We start from the raw sequence: 19,900 nt of genomic DNA, 5'->3' as shown, positions 1-19,900 counted from the left end.
GGGGTTTCGGTTCGTGGGACTCATCGCCAGGCTCAGGTCAGCTGTGCTAACAGTGCAGAGCTGCTCCAGCACACGCTCTAAAGAGAGGTGATGGCTGTGCCTTGTCTTTACCCACCGTGCTGTGACAGTCACCGGGCTCAAAGGCCAGGTTGGCTCCAGCAGAGAATGCTTGGCAGGTGCTTCAGCGTACAAGAGATTGACAAAATGCACATCACAGTAATTTGAAATTAGGAACATGACACGGATCATCAGTGGTAAAGGTGGGAGACTCACGTTAGTTATTTAACATAGCTGTTAATGATCAGACCCAAAGATTGTTCACACAAACCTAGAGGAGAAAAAATATTAACCAGCAATGGTTGCTGCCCATGAATCCAACTTGCCCTTGAAATGGTCTGTAGCTGAGGCAGAGTCTGCAACAGCACAAAGACATGAGGAATAGTCTCCTGTCAAGGCCCTTTGGGGCTTTCCCTGCTTTTTGAGATCTGGGCACAGTGCACAGGCTGGTGAGTTGTAGTCTGATTTTGTGCTCGTCTGTGACTCACACACGACTATATATGTACAAACCATGTCATTATTGCAGTTTTTAAGCCTCTGAAGACAAGTCATATGGCCAAAATAAGAACAGGAGGTAGTCCTTGAGACGTTAAAGATTTAAAAAAAAAAAGCTTGAGTCACCCCACCACTGTGAAATAGCAATAGCTGTAAATATCAAAAAAAGATTCAAAGCCAAGTGAAAAAGGCATAAATGAAATAGGCCTACAGTCCTTTACCTACTGAAAGGTGAATGATGGAGTTCATAGGTAAGAGTGGATGGAAGAGACAGCTGATTGGAGAGAATCAACAGCTTTTAAACAGTGATTGAACCTTCTCTTCCTTAATTAGTATTTTATCTAATTCTTTGCAATTATTCAGATTACCAAGTTTTTCAAACCACTCTGAGAAACAATTTGAAATAAGGAAGTGGGAGCAGAAGGAGGAAAGAACTGCATTATTTCCTGAGAAAAAAAAATCAGAATGTTTTATATGGTGTGTTAAATTCTGCCCCAAAGAAGAACCTCAATTCAAATAAACACATCAGTGATTTCATGTAGGACAGACTTTAGTTATTAAACATGTTGGGGGTGGAAATGAGAGGGAACTAAATATACAAGGCATTAAATACAACAAAAATAACCAAGTCATTTTAAAATAAACACTGTGTCCTACACTGGTGGAGGAGCTCAAATCAGACTATCCTACCAAAACGACCAAGGAACAGCCCCTACAGCTGACACATTGCTGTCATCATTTCCCCTTTCTACTCCCAGGGGATTCTGATGCCTAATAGACTAGGCAATAGCCAGAGTATCTAAATTCACCAAGTAAAGAAAATTTATGTTTTGTAAGCTGAGGTGCCATCTGACTTTCTGGCCCCACCTTCCAGTAGTGACCCCGTTCCTCCTGCAGGTACAGATCTCGGTGCTCAGGAGCTGGTGAAGCAGGATCCCTGGTAGGGCGCTCCTCCTGCTTGCTGTGTGTCAGATTCCCTCGCATCAGGTGACAGCAAGAGACAGAGAAACCAGCTTAGCTTCCAGGATGTGGCTGCCTCAACAGCTGATCTTGGCTGAGCGTTTAGAAGGGCTTCAGCAGAACTTCACCAGGGAGCAGAAGGCAGCTCCCAAGCCTCCAGCTCAAAAATCACGAAGCACACAGGCTCGGCAGCTCCGGTTACTGACCCTAAAGGTGGCTGGCAGGGCTCCTAACTCATCGTATTTTCAGCTCTGCTGTTTATTCAGTCTGTGGGTCCAGGTGAATCAGTATGGTTGGTTACACTACATGGAAGAACATAGATCCTCAGCCAGGATCCACAGTGCCCAGAAAGCAGAGCGCTGCACCGGGAGCCAGGCTGCTGGATGCTGCTGCAGGCCCTCACCCAGGGTCACCTGCCAAGAGCCCAAGAGCAGTGTTCAGCTCTGAACTAACACAGGCAGAGGTGACAAACCGTCCGCATGCTTGGTTCACGACATACTCATCATCCACAGACCTTCCCTGTTATCATTTGTCACTGCCTCAGAGAGGTATTCAGGTTTCAGGTTGGTTTGTTTCAGAAAGTACCATTTCCCATACAAAAAAAAAAAAAAATCTACCAGTAAATAGCACACAGACAGTTCTAAAATAATTTTTAAATCTTAATTTTTTCTTTCCATAGCATTTAGTGAGAATAGAAGAACTAAATAAAAAAATCATGAAATGAAAGTCAATACAAACAAGGAGCTATGAAAGACAAAGACGGTATTTTCCATATATGTTATGTTATCTAACAAACAGCTTCTAAATGCAGAATTAACATTTCCAAATACAACACACAGTTAATGTATCTCAGGCTTTTCACATAGCACCTGTTGGGAAGCAGGTTGTCAATCTACAGAAAAGAAGACTATGGATTTCTTTTACTGGTATCCACAGTCATAAAATGGAAGCATTCATAAAATCCACCCAGCAGAGCCAAAATAAATATATTAACTTTCATCTACAGTAAATATTTCAAGTTGAGCCGTGTTTGGTACAGCAACCATTGTAACCTGAATGCTTTTATCAATAGCCCTTTATGCACTTTCATATCCAAATCTTCATGTGTATTATCCGACCACTCAAGGAAAAAAGGACGCTCCTGAATCAAAAACAGTACATGGATAATAAAGCTCAGCATGTGAATGTAAAAACAATGGATACATTAATATAACATGTACATATTCTGTTCCTTCACTGACTTGTTAACTTATCAGACAGCTGCACACACCCATTTTAATAAAACTATTTTCTCTCTCAGGTTTCCTGTCAAAATCTGGTCTTCTGTAACTTAAACCTGATGATTTCTATACGACGAAGTGAGAGTCCTACTACAATAAAATGCTTTTTCATGTTCTGTAGTTATAATTTTCCAGGCAATTTAAAGAGAGAAGGGAGCTAGATTATTTTAAGAAACACAAAAAAACCTGAGACCTGCGTACAAAACCCAGTAATTTGGAATGCTTGGCATTAGATCCAGAAGTTTTTTAGTTGAAGAAGACATGTGAACCAGGACCATTAACTAAATAGTCCCTCACTGGGGAAAGAGTCCATTCCCATTCTCCAACCTCAGTCCAGAGCCAAGTTCTGGGACTCCTGTTTACAATTCCAAATACACTCGGTCACAGTTTAAAGAGTTTTCATCCGTACCAGTTCCTGGGACTGTTGGGGATCTGGTATTTGCTCCTTTTTGAAGTTGGAGGAAACAAAAGGGCAGTGAGAAGAACTATGTGCCAAAAGTGACATCTCTGAAAGAAGATACTTCCGTGGCAAGAGCTTAGGAATCAGGGGTTACTGCTCATTTAATTTCAATGGCCGACGACTGGCAGTAAGAAATGCACTAAATTTTTCCAGACTTTTGTTCAGAATTTTTCAGGTTATGCCTTTTTCCTAATCTGTACCAAAGAGACACAGAGTATTTAACAAAAAAAAAAAAGAAAAAAAAGAAAAGAAAAAAAACCCCACAACCCACATTCCAACAGTCGGAACATCATCTGTTTGACCAAGAACACAACCACAAGCTCAGCCCATTCCAGGACACTCCACTTCCTTGCTACAGCCACACTGTACGAGAAGCAACGATCCCACCAGCAGGCTCCAGCACTGCCCCGAAGTACGTTTTACAGACTCGCGCACCCTTCTGTCACCCTGTCGCTGCCCTTGGGTCAGTGCAAGAGCTGGCAAAGGACAACCGCTACTTTCCGGCTTTCTGCTGACATCTATCTACTACTCCATCGAATTCCCATGCTTTTTTTTGTGCTTTGTGCCCAGTGCTGCTGACTGTTGGTAGTAAAAGGATAAAGAGCTGCCAAAGACAGGCCACAGGGTACCTCTTCCACCTGTAGCAGGCAGAGACACCAGCGTGTGATGAATCTCAGCAATTCATTACATAATTAGACTTGAGTATCCAAAGGCCAGATTCCTTTTCAAGCATGCAAACTGCTCTATTTTCTGTATATGAAATACCCATAAACTGCCAGCTCAGCCCACAGTTGAGTAAAATTTAACTTATTCAATAGCAGATGCTAGGGCTTTTTTTTTTTTTTTAAAGGATTTCACAACAGAATAATGTAATGTAGAGACAAATTACTGTCATGCTACATCTGCTTTCTGATCCCACCCCCTCACTGCACATTCCTCAAATAAGTTGACACTTATTATTTCAGTAAAATGGTGATGTTACATACGCCTCTCTGTACACAGTGGGATAATAAATTTGAATTATTTCTAGATGCTCTTATGGAGACAAATGTTTGAAAGCAAGTAAGTTTTAAAGTTAACTTGAACTCACCCTAAAGTTTTTACTAAACACAAAGTGTACTTGGGAGCTGCACTTTCCTAAACCTGCCTTCTGCCTTCTAAAGCTATTTTTTGTATCAGAATCCAGGACACAAACTGCACATATTTTCCTTTCACTTCTGTTCTGATCTTTCAAAAAAAAGTCTATAGGAGAGTGGTTTTTAACCTGTAATCAACTGACCATCACTGTCCTAAGCTTTTCTGAAGACTGTCATCTTTAGAATAGATTATTTCAGTTGGAATGGACAGACAATGATCATCCAGTCTAACTGCCTGACCGCTTCTGGGCTGAACAAAAGTTAAAGCATGTCATTAGTGGCATTGTCCAAATGCCTCTTAAACACTGGCAGGCTTCAGGGCACCAACGACCTCTCTAGAAAGCCTGTCCAGTGTCTGAGCACCCTCTCAGCAAAGAAATGCTTCCCAGGGTCCAGTCTAAACATCCCTGGGTGCAGCTTTGAATGATTCCTGTGCTAGTTAGAGATATCCCTGCTTACTGCAGGGAGGTTGGACTAGATGACCTTTAAAGGTCCCTTCCAGCCCAACACATTCTATGATTCTGTGATCATATCATGGACACCAGGAAGAGGAGCTCAGCACCTCCCTCTCCACTTCCTCTCCTCAGGAAGCTCTAGAGACCAATGAGGTCTCCTCTCAGCTTCCTTCTCTCCAAACTAGACAAGCCCGAAGTCCTCAGCTGCTGCTCATAGGACATTCCTTCCAAACCTGTCACCAGCTTTGTTGCCCATCTCTGGACACATTGAAGGACCCTGACATCCTTATCAAACTGTGGGGCCCAGCACTGCACACACTGCTCCAGGTGCAGCCGCACCAACACTGAACACAGCGGAACAATCTCCCCTCTGAGCAGCTGGTTACTCTGTTTGATGCGCTCCAGGATGGGGCTTCACCCTCTTGGCTGTCAGGACACATGGCTGATTCAAACTGAGCTGCTGTCAACTAATCCTTGAGATCTGTTTCTGCAGGGCTGCTCCCCAGACACTCTTCTCCCCATTTATACTTGTGTTTGGCATTATGTTATCCTAGGTACAGAATCCAGCACTTCAACTTGTTAAATTTCATCCCATTAATCATAGCCCAACGCTCCAATCTATCTAGATCCATCTGCACCTTGTCCCTTAAGAGAGTCAACAGCACGTCCCCTTTTGGTATCATCAACAAACTTGCTAATGGTGCACTCAACTCCTGCGTCCCGATCATTAATAAATACACTGACCAGAACTGGCCCTAGGACTAAGTTGTGAGGAACATCACTGCTGACTTATCACCAACCAGACGTAGCCCCATTGACTACAACACTTTGAGCTCTGCAAACTCTTCACCCAGTGTACCACAAACCTGCTCATGCCACAGTTGGACAACTTGTCCAGAAGGACACTGCGAGGGACAGTATCAAAAGGCTTACTAAAACCCAGAACAAATACATCCCCTGTCTTCCTTTTATCCACAAGGTGAGAACTTTCCCTTTGTGAACCCATGTTGACAGTGCCTGACGATTGCCTTGTCCTTTCAGTTGTGCTCTGTATGACCTTCTCCATAATTTTTCCAGGAACTGAGGTTAGACTAACAGGTCTCTAGCTCCCTGGGTCCTCCCTTCCACCCTTTTTGTAGACTGAAATAACGTCGGCCAACTTCCAGTGATAAGGGACCTCCCCAGACTCCCAAGACCTTTGGTAGGTGGTCAAAAGGGGTCTTGGCATAACATCTGCCAGCTCCTTGAGTACTATGGAATGAATCTCATCAGGCCCCATGGACTTGTATGCATTCAGCTGATACAGTTGGTCCAGGAGAGTGTAAAATCAAACTCTTCAGAATCCACTGAAATGTTTTAAAAATGGCACTTTTCTTATTTTCCACTCACTGAAAAAATATGTATTTGCAGAGCTACGTCTTATAAATTTCCCCTTAATAACTTCTAATTCTTCCCATCCTTACTCTCATTTGTTCTTATTGCTGTATGATGTTAAATTAATACTTCCTTTCAACCTAGATTGCAAAATAACATTTATGTGATTGGCCAAATGAAACACAAGGATCTTGTTAGATAAAAGACAACATAAAAATATAACAGCACTGTCAATTGAAAAAAAATCGCATCATTTTAACAGAAGTGAGTGGTGAGTAACCCATAAAATTCTGTGTCTTCTTCCTGTGGTCTTTTTAGCAATAGTATGTGTGCTATCCCAGACAAACTGGAATAGGTACTTAGCAAAGGGCGCATGTTTCAGCATCTCAGAAAAATATGTAATCATCCATAATTCACATTCTAGTACAATTTTCCAAGCTACACCAATTAAAACTGGTTTATTTACAACAGAGAGGAAAACACAGAATTTTTCCAAGCTATTTGCTAAAAACAACTCTTAGGGCAGATATTTGCATACATTCAGATGCCTAAAGACACCTCCTGGCATTTACTATGATTAGGTGCCAGAGTACTATTACAGCCCAGACAACTATTTGCATTGTTGGGCAATTAAATGCCTCCAAAATCCAACCCTCCAACCTGCAGCATGTTAACTTGGAGAAATTCCACACTCAAATATTTGCACATAAAAATGTTCCATAATAGCTTATGAATAATGCCATAAATCTGAATCAAACAGAATCACAGAATGCCAGGGGTTGGAAGGGACCTCGAAAGATCATCTAGTTCAACCCCCCTGCCAAAGCAGGATCACCTACAGGAGGTCACACAGGAACGCATACAGGCAGGTTTTGAATGTCTCCAGAGGAGGAGACTCCACAACCTTCCTGGGCAGCCTGTGGCAGGGCTCTGTCACCATCACAGTGAAAAAGCTTTTCCTAATGTCTTTGTGGAACCTCCTGTGCTCTTTCGACCTACTGGCTACTCCCCTTCTAATTCTAATTCTAATGCCATTGGCCTTGGCCACGAGGGCACATTGCTGGCTCATGGTCATCCTGCTGCCCATCAGGACCCCACGTCCCTTTCCCCGACGCTGCTCTCCAGCAGGTCAGTCCCCAGCCTGTACTGGTACTTGGTGTTGTTCTTTCCCAGGTGCAAGACTCTACGCTTGCCCTTGTTGTATTTCACAAGATTTCTCCCCGCCCAGCCCTCCAGCCTGTCCAGGTCTCTCTGAATGGCAGCACAGCCTGCTGGTGTGTCAGCCACTCCTCAGTTTTGTGTCAGCAGCAAACTTGCTGACAGTGCTCTCTGTTCCCTCACCCAGGTCATTGATGAATATATTGAACAGCACTGGTCCCAGCACTGACCCCTGAGGGACTCCACCAGACACAGGCCTCCAACTAGACTCTGCCCCATTGACCACAACTCTCTGGCTTCTTTTCTTCAACTAGTTCACGATCCACCTCACTACCCAAACATCCAGATCACACTTCCTCAGTTTAGCTACGAGGATGCTGTGGGAAACAGTGTCAAATGCTTTACTGAAATCAAGAAGTAGTAGTTACATTTGGCAGTAAACCACTGAGTGTGACTGTCAGAAAGGAAGGGGTATGTACACAACACACACAATAACAGTTACAGCCAAACACTGCATTTGCTGATGGCACTGCCCCCAAAATTGGCACTTCTGTCATGTTAAAGTGTTTCAAGAATATCTTACAGAAGTATCAATCAAGTCACATTGTTTTGTCCTTCTGGTAATTAATCCCTCATACTCCTGGTAAGGACAAGAGAAGCTCTGACTCTCTGCTCAAAAATGTCAAAAAAAGTCTTCATTTTTACCAGCAGAAGTTACAAGTCATATTTGTCTCCAAAAGCATGACAGATTATTTGGGGATTTTTTACCAAAGGGCTCTGAATCTGGAATCACCCTATGGCAATCACAAACTGTATTTTAGATCACTTGTGCACAAGTTTTACACAAGGTGTGTGAATAAACCCCGAACTATTTGTATGTTAACAGAAGTTCTAGAGTTAACCCATGGAAGCTACATGTTGAGCACAAGCGTGCTCATAGAGTTTATGGCTTGATTTCCATTTTCCCCGGTTTACTACCACTAGCTGAAGGCACGTTATTTATTTAGAAAAAATGTTTTCCATTTCTGTCAGTTCCTGTTGTTCAAATGACCAAACTTCAGTTTCTCCACCAGAAGTGTCAAGTTTATAAGGGAGGCGTTCAAGATACTCCAAAAGGCGCTACAGGGAGGTGCCGCAGCGTACCATGGAAACAACAGACCGCTTCCAACAGATGCAGCAGTATGCTTCAGTATCCTAAACACAATTTAGTGCATGAAAATATGTTGTGAATTTGAAAAATAAGTGAAAGTCATCTGTTCCATTTATCATATTCAAGTGAAGTAAAATAACGGGGAAACAGAAGCTTAAGAAGTAAAACACTTCATTCATGGAAAGCCTTATAGGATAATTATGTTGACATTAACAAAGGCTGTAGGTACAAATTTAATCCAGCAGTCTAGCTAATCGTAGCTGCAGTCTATAATATACACAAATATATATGCACAGAGAATCACAGGCATGCACAGATCCACAGCTCTGTTGAACCCAAAGAATATATTTTTTAAATTGTGACAACTCCTTTAAGGCCAGCAGTGATGTGCTGACCTTTACTATTGTGTCAAATCTTTACCCCTGCTGCAAGTCCAGGATTCAAATGTTGAGAAACACACAATGTTGAGAAACACACAACCAGCCTTTGTAGAGAACCTGGGTAATATATTTTCCTGATGCAGATTTTTGCAATAGAAATATTGCAGCTTCATTATATATCATGATGGAAAACATTGCATTTCAGTGCACCGGGCAAGCAATGTTCATTTAAAATATACAATATAAATTGGCGAATAGCAAGAGATTTAACCCTGCAAGTCGTCCAGTGGAAGATCCTTAACTGAACAGCAGCTCAGTGAGATAAACCCGGTTCCGAGGAGCTGTAAGTCCAGGCCATTCCAGTTGTACTGAATACGTGTTTACAAAGCAGTTCACCATTGTCCATTTGCCAAATGAGAAAAATCTTTTAAACTGGGAATATCACAAGAAATATTTCTTTTCCCTTCAGAAATATGCTAGGCTGATAAACTGAAAAGTACATCTTAGCACAGAACAGATGACAATGGCAACTGTCAACTCTCAAACACATTTTTATTTATTTGAGAGATTTTTGATATTTTACATTACTTTTGAGGCTACATTCAAATGAATATATAGGTTATGTTTTGCCTCAAAACCAAACACCCATCTCTCATTCTAAGTCACTTAGAGAAACCCTCACTGGCACAAAATGTTCACTCACCAATATAAATTATAATGCATATCTGAAAAACAGAACTGGGCTGTGACATTGTGTCTTAAGAAGACACAGTCAACAAATCATAATACCCAAGATATCACTTCCAATAACATCTGGAAGCCAAAGCTGCTATGTTATTGCTGGCCAAAAATTCATTTTCTTCATAAGTACACTGCCTGGTTAGTCTAGTGTCACTGCCATAACATTTTATTTAAATAACATTTTTGTATCAGGACAAATACATAGAACACAAGAATTACATAGACAGTGCAACACAAGAAACTAAGTCAAGTTTTGTATCATACAGTCTCACTGTACAAAAGCAAGATGTCACAGACCTGTGGATAAACCTATATTACAACATAACATCCTGTTGTGCCTCAATTCTGCAGCATCTCTGAAGACATTGTCCTTTTACACAGAACTGGCTTTTGCTATTTAGGGGCAGCAAAGAATTATTCAATAAAAGTTTTAGCTTCAAAGTGGATGATCCAATTTTGATATGGTTTACATTATGCAGAATTTTGGAGATATAAACAAAGGACTCAATTTTCAAAAGTGAATGTTTCTTTTGAGTACCTTGATCTTAAGATATTCGCTATGAGAAACTCGACACCTGATTTTCCAAGTGATACATACGTTCAACTCCAGGAAAATTACTATGAATTACAAGTACTCAGCAGCAAAGGACATTAAAGCTTATGGTCTGACACAGGGTTTTTAAGAATCGAAGTACCCAGAATGTCCCTTCACATTACTTTGGTTTATAGACATAATTAAATTAAATAACTTGTTTGTGTGTGCTCTTGTCTGTATGCATACACATACGCATTCTTGACACTGCAGCTTTTAAATCAGAGCAACTTTAGCCAGAGCTGCAGAACTCTTTGTGAGGTTTAAAACTGATTTACCCCTCAGTCAAGTTAAACATGTCCATAAATATGCAAATAAAATGAACAAAACTGCACCTGCAAAAAGTCAGGCACTGAATTTTCTTGCTTTTGTAAGAGTCCATTAATATATTACTAGAGGTTTTACATATTTTGTACACTCAGATATATACATATATTTTATCAGTAATGTGTGCTTGCACACATACATATGCACACATATGTGTACACATCACAGACACACTCGCATTCCCTTGTCTACACACATTCAAGTTTTTTCTTTTTAAAAAAAATGCCACCATTTAATACACACCAGAATTGGTTCCAGGTTCTCCAGGATTTTAGAATTATAGAAAAAGGTAACTTACATCTGTCATTGCATATGACAAAAAATCTGGACGTTGCAAGCAAATTAAAATAAAAACAAAGACCTCATGCCCCCCCTCATGCTACCAGCTTTCCAATTAGGAATCAAGATATTGGAATGAATCTGGTATAAATGCAATTAGAAATGGCAGCATTTTGTAGGAGTATTTTTTACAATAAATGTGAATTTTTTGGAAGATAAATTAGTACCAATTTATGGTGAGCAAAAAGTTCTTTCCTAGACAGGTCACTGCTGAGCCCCTTTCTTCTTCTGCTCTAGCTCCTGCAAGCGTTCCTCCCGGCACTGAGCGTGCTGCGTTCCCACTTTGTGGGCTGTCTCAGTGGCTGCAATGTCAATCTGTGCATATCGAGATGATCCACTCCCTGAAATATCAAATGAAATTCTGTAAAAGACTATACTCTACATAAACTCCTGGGTAAAACTGACCCAGAGTTAGGCTGTGGAGACACTTCCTCCCCAGACTCCTAGATGATCTTGGTCAGGTCTTCAAGTTAAGCTCTATAAGGGTGTAAAATGATAAACACAACTGAAAAAGGAAACCTCAAAAGCTTTGCTATATACATGTTTTCTTCAAATAAGCAAATGAACCACTTCTATTTCTGCTGCACTGCGCTGCCACACTCCCCAGTAGAAGACAAAATTGAACTCAGCTCTCCCACTTCTGGGAGGCTTCAAAAGTCGGCTACTAGTTGGTAAATGAACAACATCTGGTATTTGAAAAGAAAACATCTTTGGAAGGCAGTTCATGGGTATTCTTCTTTGTCTGGATTAGGTACTCTCTTAATGTTTACCAGATCAACCACCTTCAGCCTCAGAGAGAGTGACAATTTAGTCCAATAATTGGCAATAAAGAAGATAAAAGCTGCTCAGTCTAGTCAGGAGTAAAATTGTTCTGTATGCCTGCAGACATACAACTGTAGAGGCTGGGAAAGCTTTAATATGAAAAAATAAAATATTTATAGTCATTAAAGGCACCTTCAAAGTTACACAAGTTTTCCTTGGGATGGTAGTTGACATTTAGGGAAGTTTATGACAGTTTATGTCAGCTCTTCATTTTGAATGCCTTGGTTCACTGTCTTTAAAATGAAGATAAAAGTTTTTAAAATGAATATTTTTAAAAGTCTTTAAAATGAAGATAAAATCAAGTTTTACATCTCAACAGGGAACTACATTAAAGCCTGGAAGAAGCTTAGAATTACTCCATGCCATACAAACATTTAAAAAAAAAAAGAATACAAAAAATATCCAAACAGGGGAAGGTTCTAGTGTTTCAAAGCTAATAAAATTGCTGAAATTACAAGTATAAAAATTAAAATTTCAATAGCTGAAAACTATAAATGGAAAGCCCAACAATACCAAATGTGAGCAATTAAATATCAGATTCTGATTAGGGCCTTTCTGTAAGGAGGAATGCATCTCTAAATGACAATGCATGGTAGCTATATTGTATGCTTATGTGATAATTGACCAAGCTAAACCTACAAGTAAAATATCCAGATCCAGGCAAAAGAATAAATAAATAAATAAATAAATAAACAAATCAAAACAAAATAAAAAAAATAGTAAAAAAAACCTTGAGCTAGCTTCCTCTCTGTAGAACTTTCACAGATCCTCTTGTTAGGCAGATAGCAGAACACTCTGTTCTATTTGCTGCATGGCTCCAGAGTCAGTATCTTCAGGAGCAAGCCCTGTACACCTACACCCACAGCCCTGTTTCTGAAGCCACGAAAGAAAAAAAAGTAAGTATAGTCCTAATATGTGTGAAGCAAATCTTGAGAACATGAGGCAAATTACTGTCTGTCAAACTCCACAGACACAGAAATGTTCACTTTAGAAGGAATGCACATACAATACACCTGTCAGAGGGATGCAACATCTTACAGAGCCTCATTACTTCGAAATCTTTTCCGAAAGAGTTGGCAGTTACAAGAACCGCCTCCCAAACGTACCAGGGTTCAACTCCTCTGTTAGCAAGAGCCAACGGGTGGATGAGAAATTAAGATTCCAAATAGAGTCTGCAATACTGCTTCCCTTGCTGTTTAAATAGCAGTGTAGACTTCCTTACCTCTTATGCTTGTGCTAGATTCTTGAAGTTCCAATTCCATGTAATGAAGCTGTTTTTTGGAAGTAGGGCTGACAGGAATATTAACATAGGTGGCTGCTTCGCTGTGAGGTCGATCCAATGTAGTGACGTCAGCTGAATAGCCTACTGCCCCTTCTAAAATAAATGACGTTATTTCAGACACTGTTTGCAATGCCCAGTGATCCATTTCATGAAAGCACACTGTTCCATCAAAAGTTCTGAAAGCAGACGTTCCCCAGCAACAACTCTGCTTGCCAAATGGTACATTCCCCAGTTGTAGATGGGACATGAGAAGACAGGTTTTTACAGAAAAGATCCTGAGAGACTGATCCAGTCAGGATCCATGCAGATGATCACAGACCACAGCCAGTGATCACGCTATGTTGTATCAGAAATCAAACGCTATGTAGAAATGTTCAAAAGTAATGCATGCAGCACTACCTCAGAAGTCTTTCAGCTCTAACTCAGGTTAGTAAAGCCTTACATGAAGCAATCTGTTCTAGGAAGACATGAACTATTATATGATCTGCACCGAAATCACTAGAAGTTCAGAAAATATGTCCCCAAAACAGGGACTGAAGAACTCTTTCAAGCAAGGGGAAGGCAAGCTTGAGGAGGCAGCACTGATGGCTTCCTTGTATTGAATTGAAAAAAAGAACAATAATGCCAAGAGGGGCCAGAATGAGTAATAAAATACTTTAATCACAGGAAAAATGTGGAAGATTAGACAGTGGGAAAACCTTTCTAATACGTTCTGATCAGAAGAACACTAGAGCAAATCCCACAGAGGCTGAAGAATTTCTGCATCTAGGAATTTCTAAAAAATAGATTCACTAACACCTCCCAGAAAATAGTTCTCTATGAAGCAATTCTTACTTAAAGACAACTACTTTGTCTACTAGATGAATTCTCAAGATGTCTTCTAGCGCTATTTTCAATTATTCTAATCTTGTCCAAAGTGAAACTACAAGAGAAGGTAGAAGGTTAATGTTCCATTCCCTGCCCAGTCAGGCATTACAGCTTTCAAACCCTTCCTGATATCAGGCACCTCCATCTAGTTTTGCAGTCCATTAAATACCGAGGGACTTCCCAGAATTACCCGAGCTACAGGAGACCCAAACACAGGCTGTGCCTGGGCAAGTCTTTGAGTCACATTCTCGTCCTACTCAGCAGGCCAGCAATCATCTGCCTGTCCACTCCAGCTGAAGTTCTTACCCTTAAACACTTTCTTGCGGTTAAGTCGATTTGGGAAAGAGGAATGCAAAGAAAAAAATATATCACTTTCAGGTTCTCCCTTTCCCCAGAGTTCTCCCATTAAGCTTTTCCTCATCCCTACATAAAACCTGAATCAAAACTTTATTTGTCCAACTCATTGCTTTTCTTTTCTGTCCATTCAGACACCATTGAGATGTGAATGGAGAGGCAGTAGGTGATCAAGGCTTTTATAGCACAGGAGAGAATGACTTTGTATATCTAACCAACGGCAGCTGTGAACAACCATTAAGGGGAATTTTTCTTCTTCAACTATATTATGAATAGCAGAGATAATTCATACAGAGTCAGACAACAGGGAGAGTTGTCAGAGGTTACAGTAGGTTCCAGGATAATGGGATTTCTCCAGGCTTAAGCTATTTTAATCAAAGGAGTCTACTATGCAATCCAAAATTTTAAAAGCCCGGAAGTTTTCTGACAGATTTTCTTAAAGAAAACATAGGGACATCCACAAAGTAACCAAACACTTTTCTGATCATCAGACTTTGCTGTTCCAAAGCCAGGTGCCAGGAATCATAGAATCATAGAATGGCCTAAGCTGGAAGGGACCTTAGAAATCATTTTAGTCCAGCCTCCCTGCCACCAGGGACGCCACCTCTCGACTAGATCAGGCAACACATGGGGACCGAACGGGAAGAAAATGAAAAGATAAAAAAAAAAAAAATCAAAAATAAGAATTTTTTATATCTTCATCAAACATCATTCTCAGAACTTATTCTCAATTGTTCTGTCTAAAATATTTCAAAGGAATTTGGCCTGACTAGACCAAAACAGATTCAGCAGAACCATAGCATTGAAAACCTGCATCTCAACTAGTTAATACTGAAAGAAATTGACAGTCTGTTGCAGTCATGAATAGTCATGAAGGAAAGGATAATTTTTAAAGTCTTTCTATACACTGTTAAATTGATGTAGAAGGAGTTTAAGTGAAGTGTACTCAAGGCTAACTAGCATGAGAACTGGTAAAATTTCCCTATAGAGGTAAACAGTTGAAAGGTTTGAGAGACTGAATGTCATACCTGATGCAGAGAAGCCAAACAATTCTCCTGAGAACTAAAAAGCCACACATATATTAATAGATGGGGCTTTGTGCAAGAAAAACCAAAGAAACACATAAAGCAAAGAAACTCCCAGCAACAATCAAATATTCTTGCTGTAACTTGACTCAAAGAAAAAAAAAAACAATCCAAGAACAAAGTGGGAAAACTGGAATGGAAGGAAAAGTCTTGTGTTGATTAGTCTGTGCTGTCTTAACAGAAACTGTGCTTTCTTTGTAAACATAGAAATACTTGGCTTTTCATTTTTCCTTCACATAAAAAACATCCCTCATTAGACACTAAAAAACTGGCTGGTATTTGTTTGAAGAGAAAGGTTTATTAGAAAAACACAGTCAAAAGCTCCTCCTAAGAAACCAAAGCACGCAAAAAGAGCCATGGACAAAGACAGAAGACACTTGCAAGAGGGACTAGAGGACGAGTACTTGGGATCATTCTGGAGAAAGAATTTGGTAGAAAAAAAACCAAAATGCAGGGTTACCACATTCTAAAAGAATCATGATTGCTTGAAGAGAAAGGGAGAAAAGTTAGGAAGAAAAAAAGATAGTTACACAAGTAACAAAAGAAGAGTAAAAGAGAAAATGCAGTGGCACTCAAATAAGGGAGAAAAGAAAGAAAAACCAGCATAACTGGGGAGGGAAGAAGAAAATATTTGAAATGGGTGTTTTAGCCTTTCAGTAGGTGTCAGTTACTAATATTTTTTACCCTACGTAGGCATCAATCTCAGAGACATGCGACAAATATCGCAGAAAGAAAAACCCATAAATGCAGCCCTGAGATTTGTGTGTGTGTGAGGGAGCACATATGTAAAGGTGACATGTTCAAAGGGCACCGCTTCAGAAATAAACTTTTAGAAGAGATCACAGCAAAAACGGAAATGGAGAAAGAGATAGGAGATGTTAGCGTCCTCTAACGCAAGTGGTTCCAAAGATCTTGACTCACCAGGTTCCTCAGAGCTTGTAGGAGTTCCAGGTTCTGCAGGAAGTGTTAGGGTCTCATAACCACCTTTGGGACCTAGAATACAGGAACACTATCAACAGCTCGTGATTTTCTGGGTTCGACTTACAACTTTCTAACTGAATAATCACACTGAATAACCTCAGAAAATATAAGCAGGGTTTAGTGTTGACTTTTCTCTAGTGGTGATGCAAGAATTTTCTAATGAGTGTCACACCAAGGAAATAAATGTTAGGACATTCTTGAAAATATTCACACTGAAGGCCACTGAAGTCAACAGTGTGTTTTGCTGTATGTCAAGGAGAGAGCAGAGCTGTCTTGCATGCATGAATCAGGGAGAAGTGTGTGGGTGATTTTGGGATCATCTGGAAGACACTTGTTGAAATTCCACCTCCAGCATGATGGATAACTTCTTGATTTCTGTCAAAGCTTTGCAGAAAATGCTTAAACTAGCCTTTCCAAAGGTAACTTTGCTTTCCAAGTCCAAATCATCATCTCTGCAAGAAGCCAGGTTGCACATCATTGGTGCTTCCAGAGCACTAAGCTGAAAAAGGATGCCTGGATTCCCTCATGATCTCAGACTCCAGCCCAGTTCAAACAGGGCAAGCTGAAAATCTATGCCTGTAGAATGAACATATTTGGATTAATTTTGAATGGCAAACACTCAATTTTTTTTTTTTTCTGCTAGCGTTGTTTCTTTCTCCATTATCCTGAAGAAGCATCTTTAGATGTGGTGGGGGTTTTTCCCACCGCATCGTTTCTAGGGTACAGGATTTCTCATGGCCCGAGATGGATTTTTTTTGGTGGATGCCCTTTGTTAAAACGCTGGCAGCATTTTACTGCTGTGAATAAGATTACTGCCTATGCTCTGACACTTATCTCATCTGTCACTGCATCTTCTAAACTTATCCCATCTGTCAATGCCTTTCTAACAAAAACCCTGCGAAGAAAAAAAACTAAAGAAATACACAAGTCTTACAATGGGGAATCAAGTCATACATTATCTTTAATATTTTCTGAAGTTTAAAATAATTTAAGTTAAAATTAACTTAAATTTCCATGCACACACATACCTCATACACACACATTTACACCTACCAGCTTGGAGACTGTGCCCTCTGTGTATTTTCAGAGACCCAGAAGGTGCCATGACAGAAGCACCACCTGTTTGCAAAGAGAGATATTCACATTAAATCTAAATACTTGTTGCTATTATTAGATATCTGCTGTGCATCAGCATTTTTAGTAGGTGATTCTGAAACACTGAGAAAAATTTCACTAAGAGTCACAAGCTATTGTTCTTCATTTAACCTATATTCCTTTTTTTTCTTTTTTGTCTAAAATCTGAATCCCAAGATTGTGGATATAATCTAATTTTGCTGTGTTCTTTCCTCAGGAAGAAAGGATGCCTCCTATAAAAATTCAGGATACTGGCCTCCCTGTTTGTGGTGAGCACTATCTTACTCATACAGACAGTCATCTTGAACTGAGAAGTGAAATGGCAATGCAACCTGAGGGGAGAATTGCCTTTGCAATCCATAACGTAGCTTTGGCAATCACAAAGCTCAGAGTGTTCATACAAATCCCATCAACGTGGATCCAAAAGCTATTGAAATGAGTAGTCCACCATGAAGTTTTAAACGTGTATGCATGAACTGGGGCAAGGTGAAGGGCGGGTGAAGGATCAAGCTTGTATGGGGTGTGAATCCAGGTCACAGCTGGTTCTTGTGAAATACCATTCCAAGCGTTACTGCCAGGAAAGCTCTACCAAAGGTATGTCAGGTGCCACAGTCAGTTTTCTTTCCGCAGCTCTATTCAGATCAGCAGTGAGGTGCCCAGGCACAGTATTGGATACAGAAGTTTGAGGACATAAGAGCTAGCAACTCAGGAACATGCAGAGCGGAACACGTGTAGCGTGGTTTGTCCACGTCCACGCATCCCTTCTGTGTTTAACGAGTCGACTAATCCACATGACACCTACCTGTCCAGTTAGTTTTATCCCTATCCAACCATGAGTGTCTTGTCTCTACCGCTGTCAGCTGTGGGCAATTTAATCAAGGTGAGTGGCATTTACTTCCTCACATGACTAATTTTGCAGGAACTTCTTGTGCGAGTGAATTGTACTTAGCAGAAATGAGGTAGGAGACTGTGCTTGTGAGTAACCTGCCACGGGTGAGAGGGCAGCTGTGCCATGCACTGTTGGGTGTTGGGAATCAGGTATAAAGTGAACACTCTCGTCTAAACCGATGAATAGTCTCTGAGCTGGTGAAACACTTCCCTGCAAATTTTTTTTTTTAAAAGCATTCAAAAATTACCAAATCTCTTACACAACATGAAGAAATTCTATTAGATAAATAGCAGACAAAAAACTAGGAAAAATGCATGCTCTAGGAACCCAAAGAAAATCGCAATTTCTTATTTTTTTCACCTGTATAAAAAGTATACATTCATATTATTTTTTTTCTAAATCTAATAATTTCCAAGCTTAGCAAATTATTCCCACACTCATATAAAATAAACTTAAACAAAACCTGCAGATTATTTCACCTAATGAGGACAATGTATTACACAAAGAGCAAAACTAACACATATTTCAGAAGTGCACAACCAAACTAAAACCTTTAGTTTTGCAGACTTTGTTTACACAAAAGTATATACAGGGTAATCCAAGGCAAAAATAATTTTCAGGCATACCATACTGAGAAATCAGTTTTGTATTTTAACAAATGAGGTTAGACTGTAGTACCTTTACATACTCTGGTGAGGACTTACCCACTAAAATGGTTATTTAAAACTTTGCTTTTAACAAGAACGCTGTCAAAATTAAATGCAAAAATAGGAAAGCCCTGGACTAGCTGATTTACACTTTATGCAGATGAAAGCCTTACCTTACTTTGAAGAAAGACTACAGCTCTATGCTAATTACAGCTTCATCACAAAACTAGTGTGGTGTGGGTTTTTTCTGCCTCAAAAACTTAATGTAATTCAGCAGAAATCATTCCAGAGGAAACATGGATTTTTAAGCAACATTTTTAGGATTTGTGAAAAGCACAGAGGACAGGAAAGGAGATTTAAAACAGTAAGATGTTCCAGTCCATTTATGGTCAAGTTAAAGTTTTCCCATTTGGAGCTTGCTTAAAAGAACGATGTTAATGCTTCAGGATTTGACCTGTTGCATTTTCCTCATTTTCAAATCTGGCAACTAACAAATATTTACATAGTCAAATCTCTTATGGAATTTTTTTTTGAAGCTTTGAACTGCATCATATAAACACATGTCAACAGAGATCGACCTAGATATTTTCTCCCTTATTCTTTATAGCTACCATATAAACTGGTTTGTTTCTCATTAATGAATCCTATGATAACATTTGCAGGAATGGAAAAAGCAAGTTAACAAGATAAATTTCCGAATATATAAAGCACCCAGCAGGAGACAGGCACCCCCTTTCATCATTCTTTTCATCTTACAAGGGATTGTTAAGAATAATCTTTTCAGTTTCCCCTGCCATCCAGTTCTGTGTGACTGACTCACTCAAGTCTTCGCTAAAACTGGGTAGCTCATCAAGAGTTATTTCTGTTCTACTTTCCTCAGTGTGTAAGAGGAAGAAGATACTCAAAATGTGACAAAAAGAAAACAAGCTGCAGAA

General features: G+C 40.0%; 1 protein-coding gene across 1 annotated transcript in view; it reads right to left on the bottom strand.

The window, feature by feature from the left end:
* Positions 1-11,108: 11,108 nt before the first annotated feature.
* The window catches only part of LOC104275999, a 45,480-nt gene continuing 36,688 nt past the window's right edge, over positions 11,109-19,900 (bottom strand). Inside the window, exons 7-10 of the mRNA XM_009872138.1 lie at positions 17,349-17,414; positions 16,236-16,307; positions 12,949-13,101; positions 11,109-11,245 (exon numbers count right to left, since the gene is read on the bottom strand). Of these exons, the coding sequence (XP_009870440.1) occupies positions 11,109-11,245; positions 12,949-13,101; positions 16,236-16,307; positions 17,349-17,414 (428 nt within the window). The remainder of the gene's footprint in view (positions 11,246-12,948; positions 13,102-16,235; positions 16,308-17,348; positions 17,415-19,900) is intronic.

The sequence above is a fragment of the Apaloderma vittatum genome, unplaced genomic scaffold (genome assembly GCF_000703405.1).
Source record: "Apaloderma vittatum isolate BGI_N311 unplaced genomic scaffold, ASM70340v1 scaffold12076, whole genome shotgun sequence".
In the NCBI taxonomy this organism is placed as follows: Eukaryota; Metazoa; Chordata; class Aves; order Trogoniformes; family Trogonidae; genus Apaloderma; species Apaloderma vittatum.
This window is presented reverse-complemented; position numbering and strand designations above follow the sequence as displayed.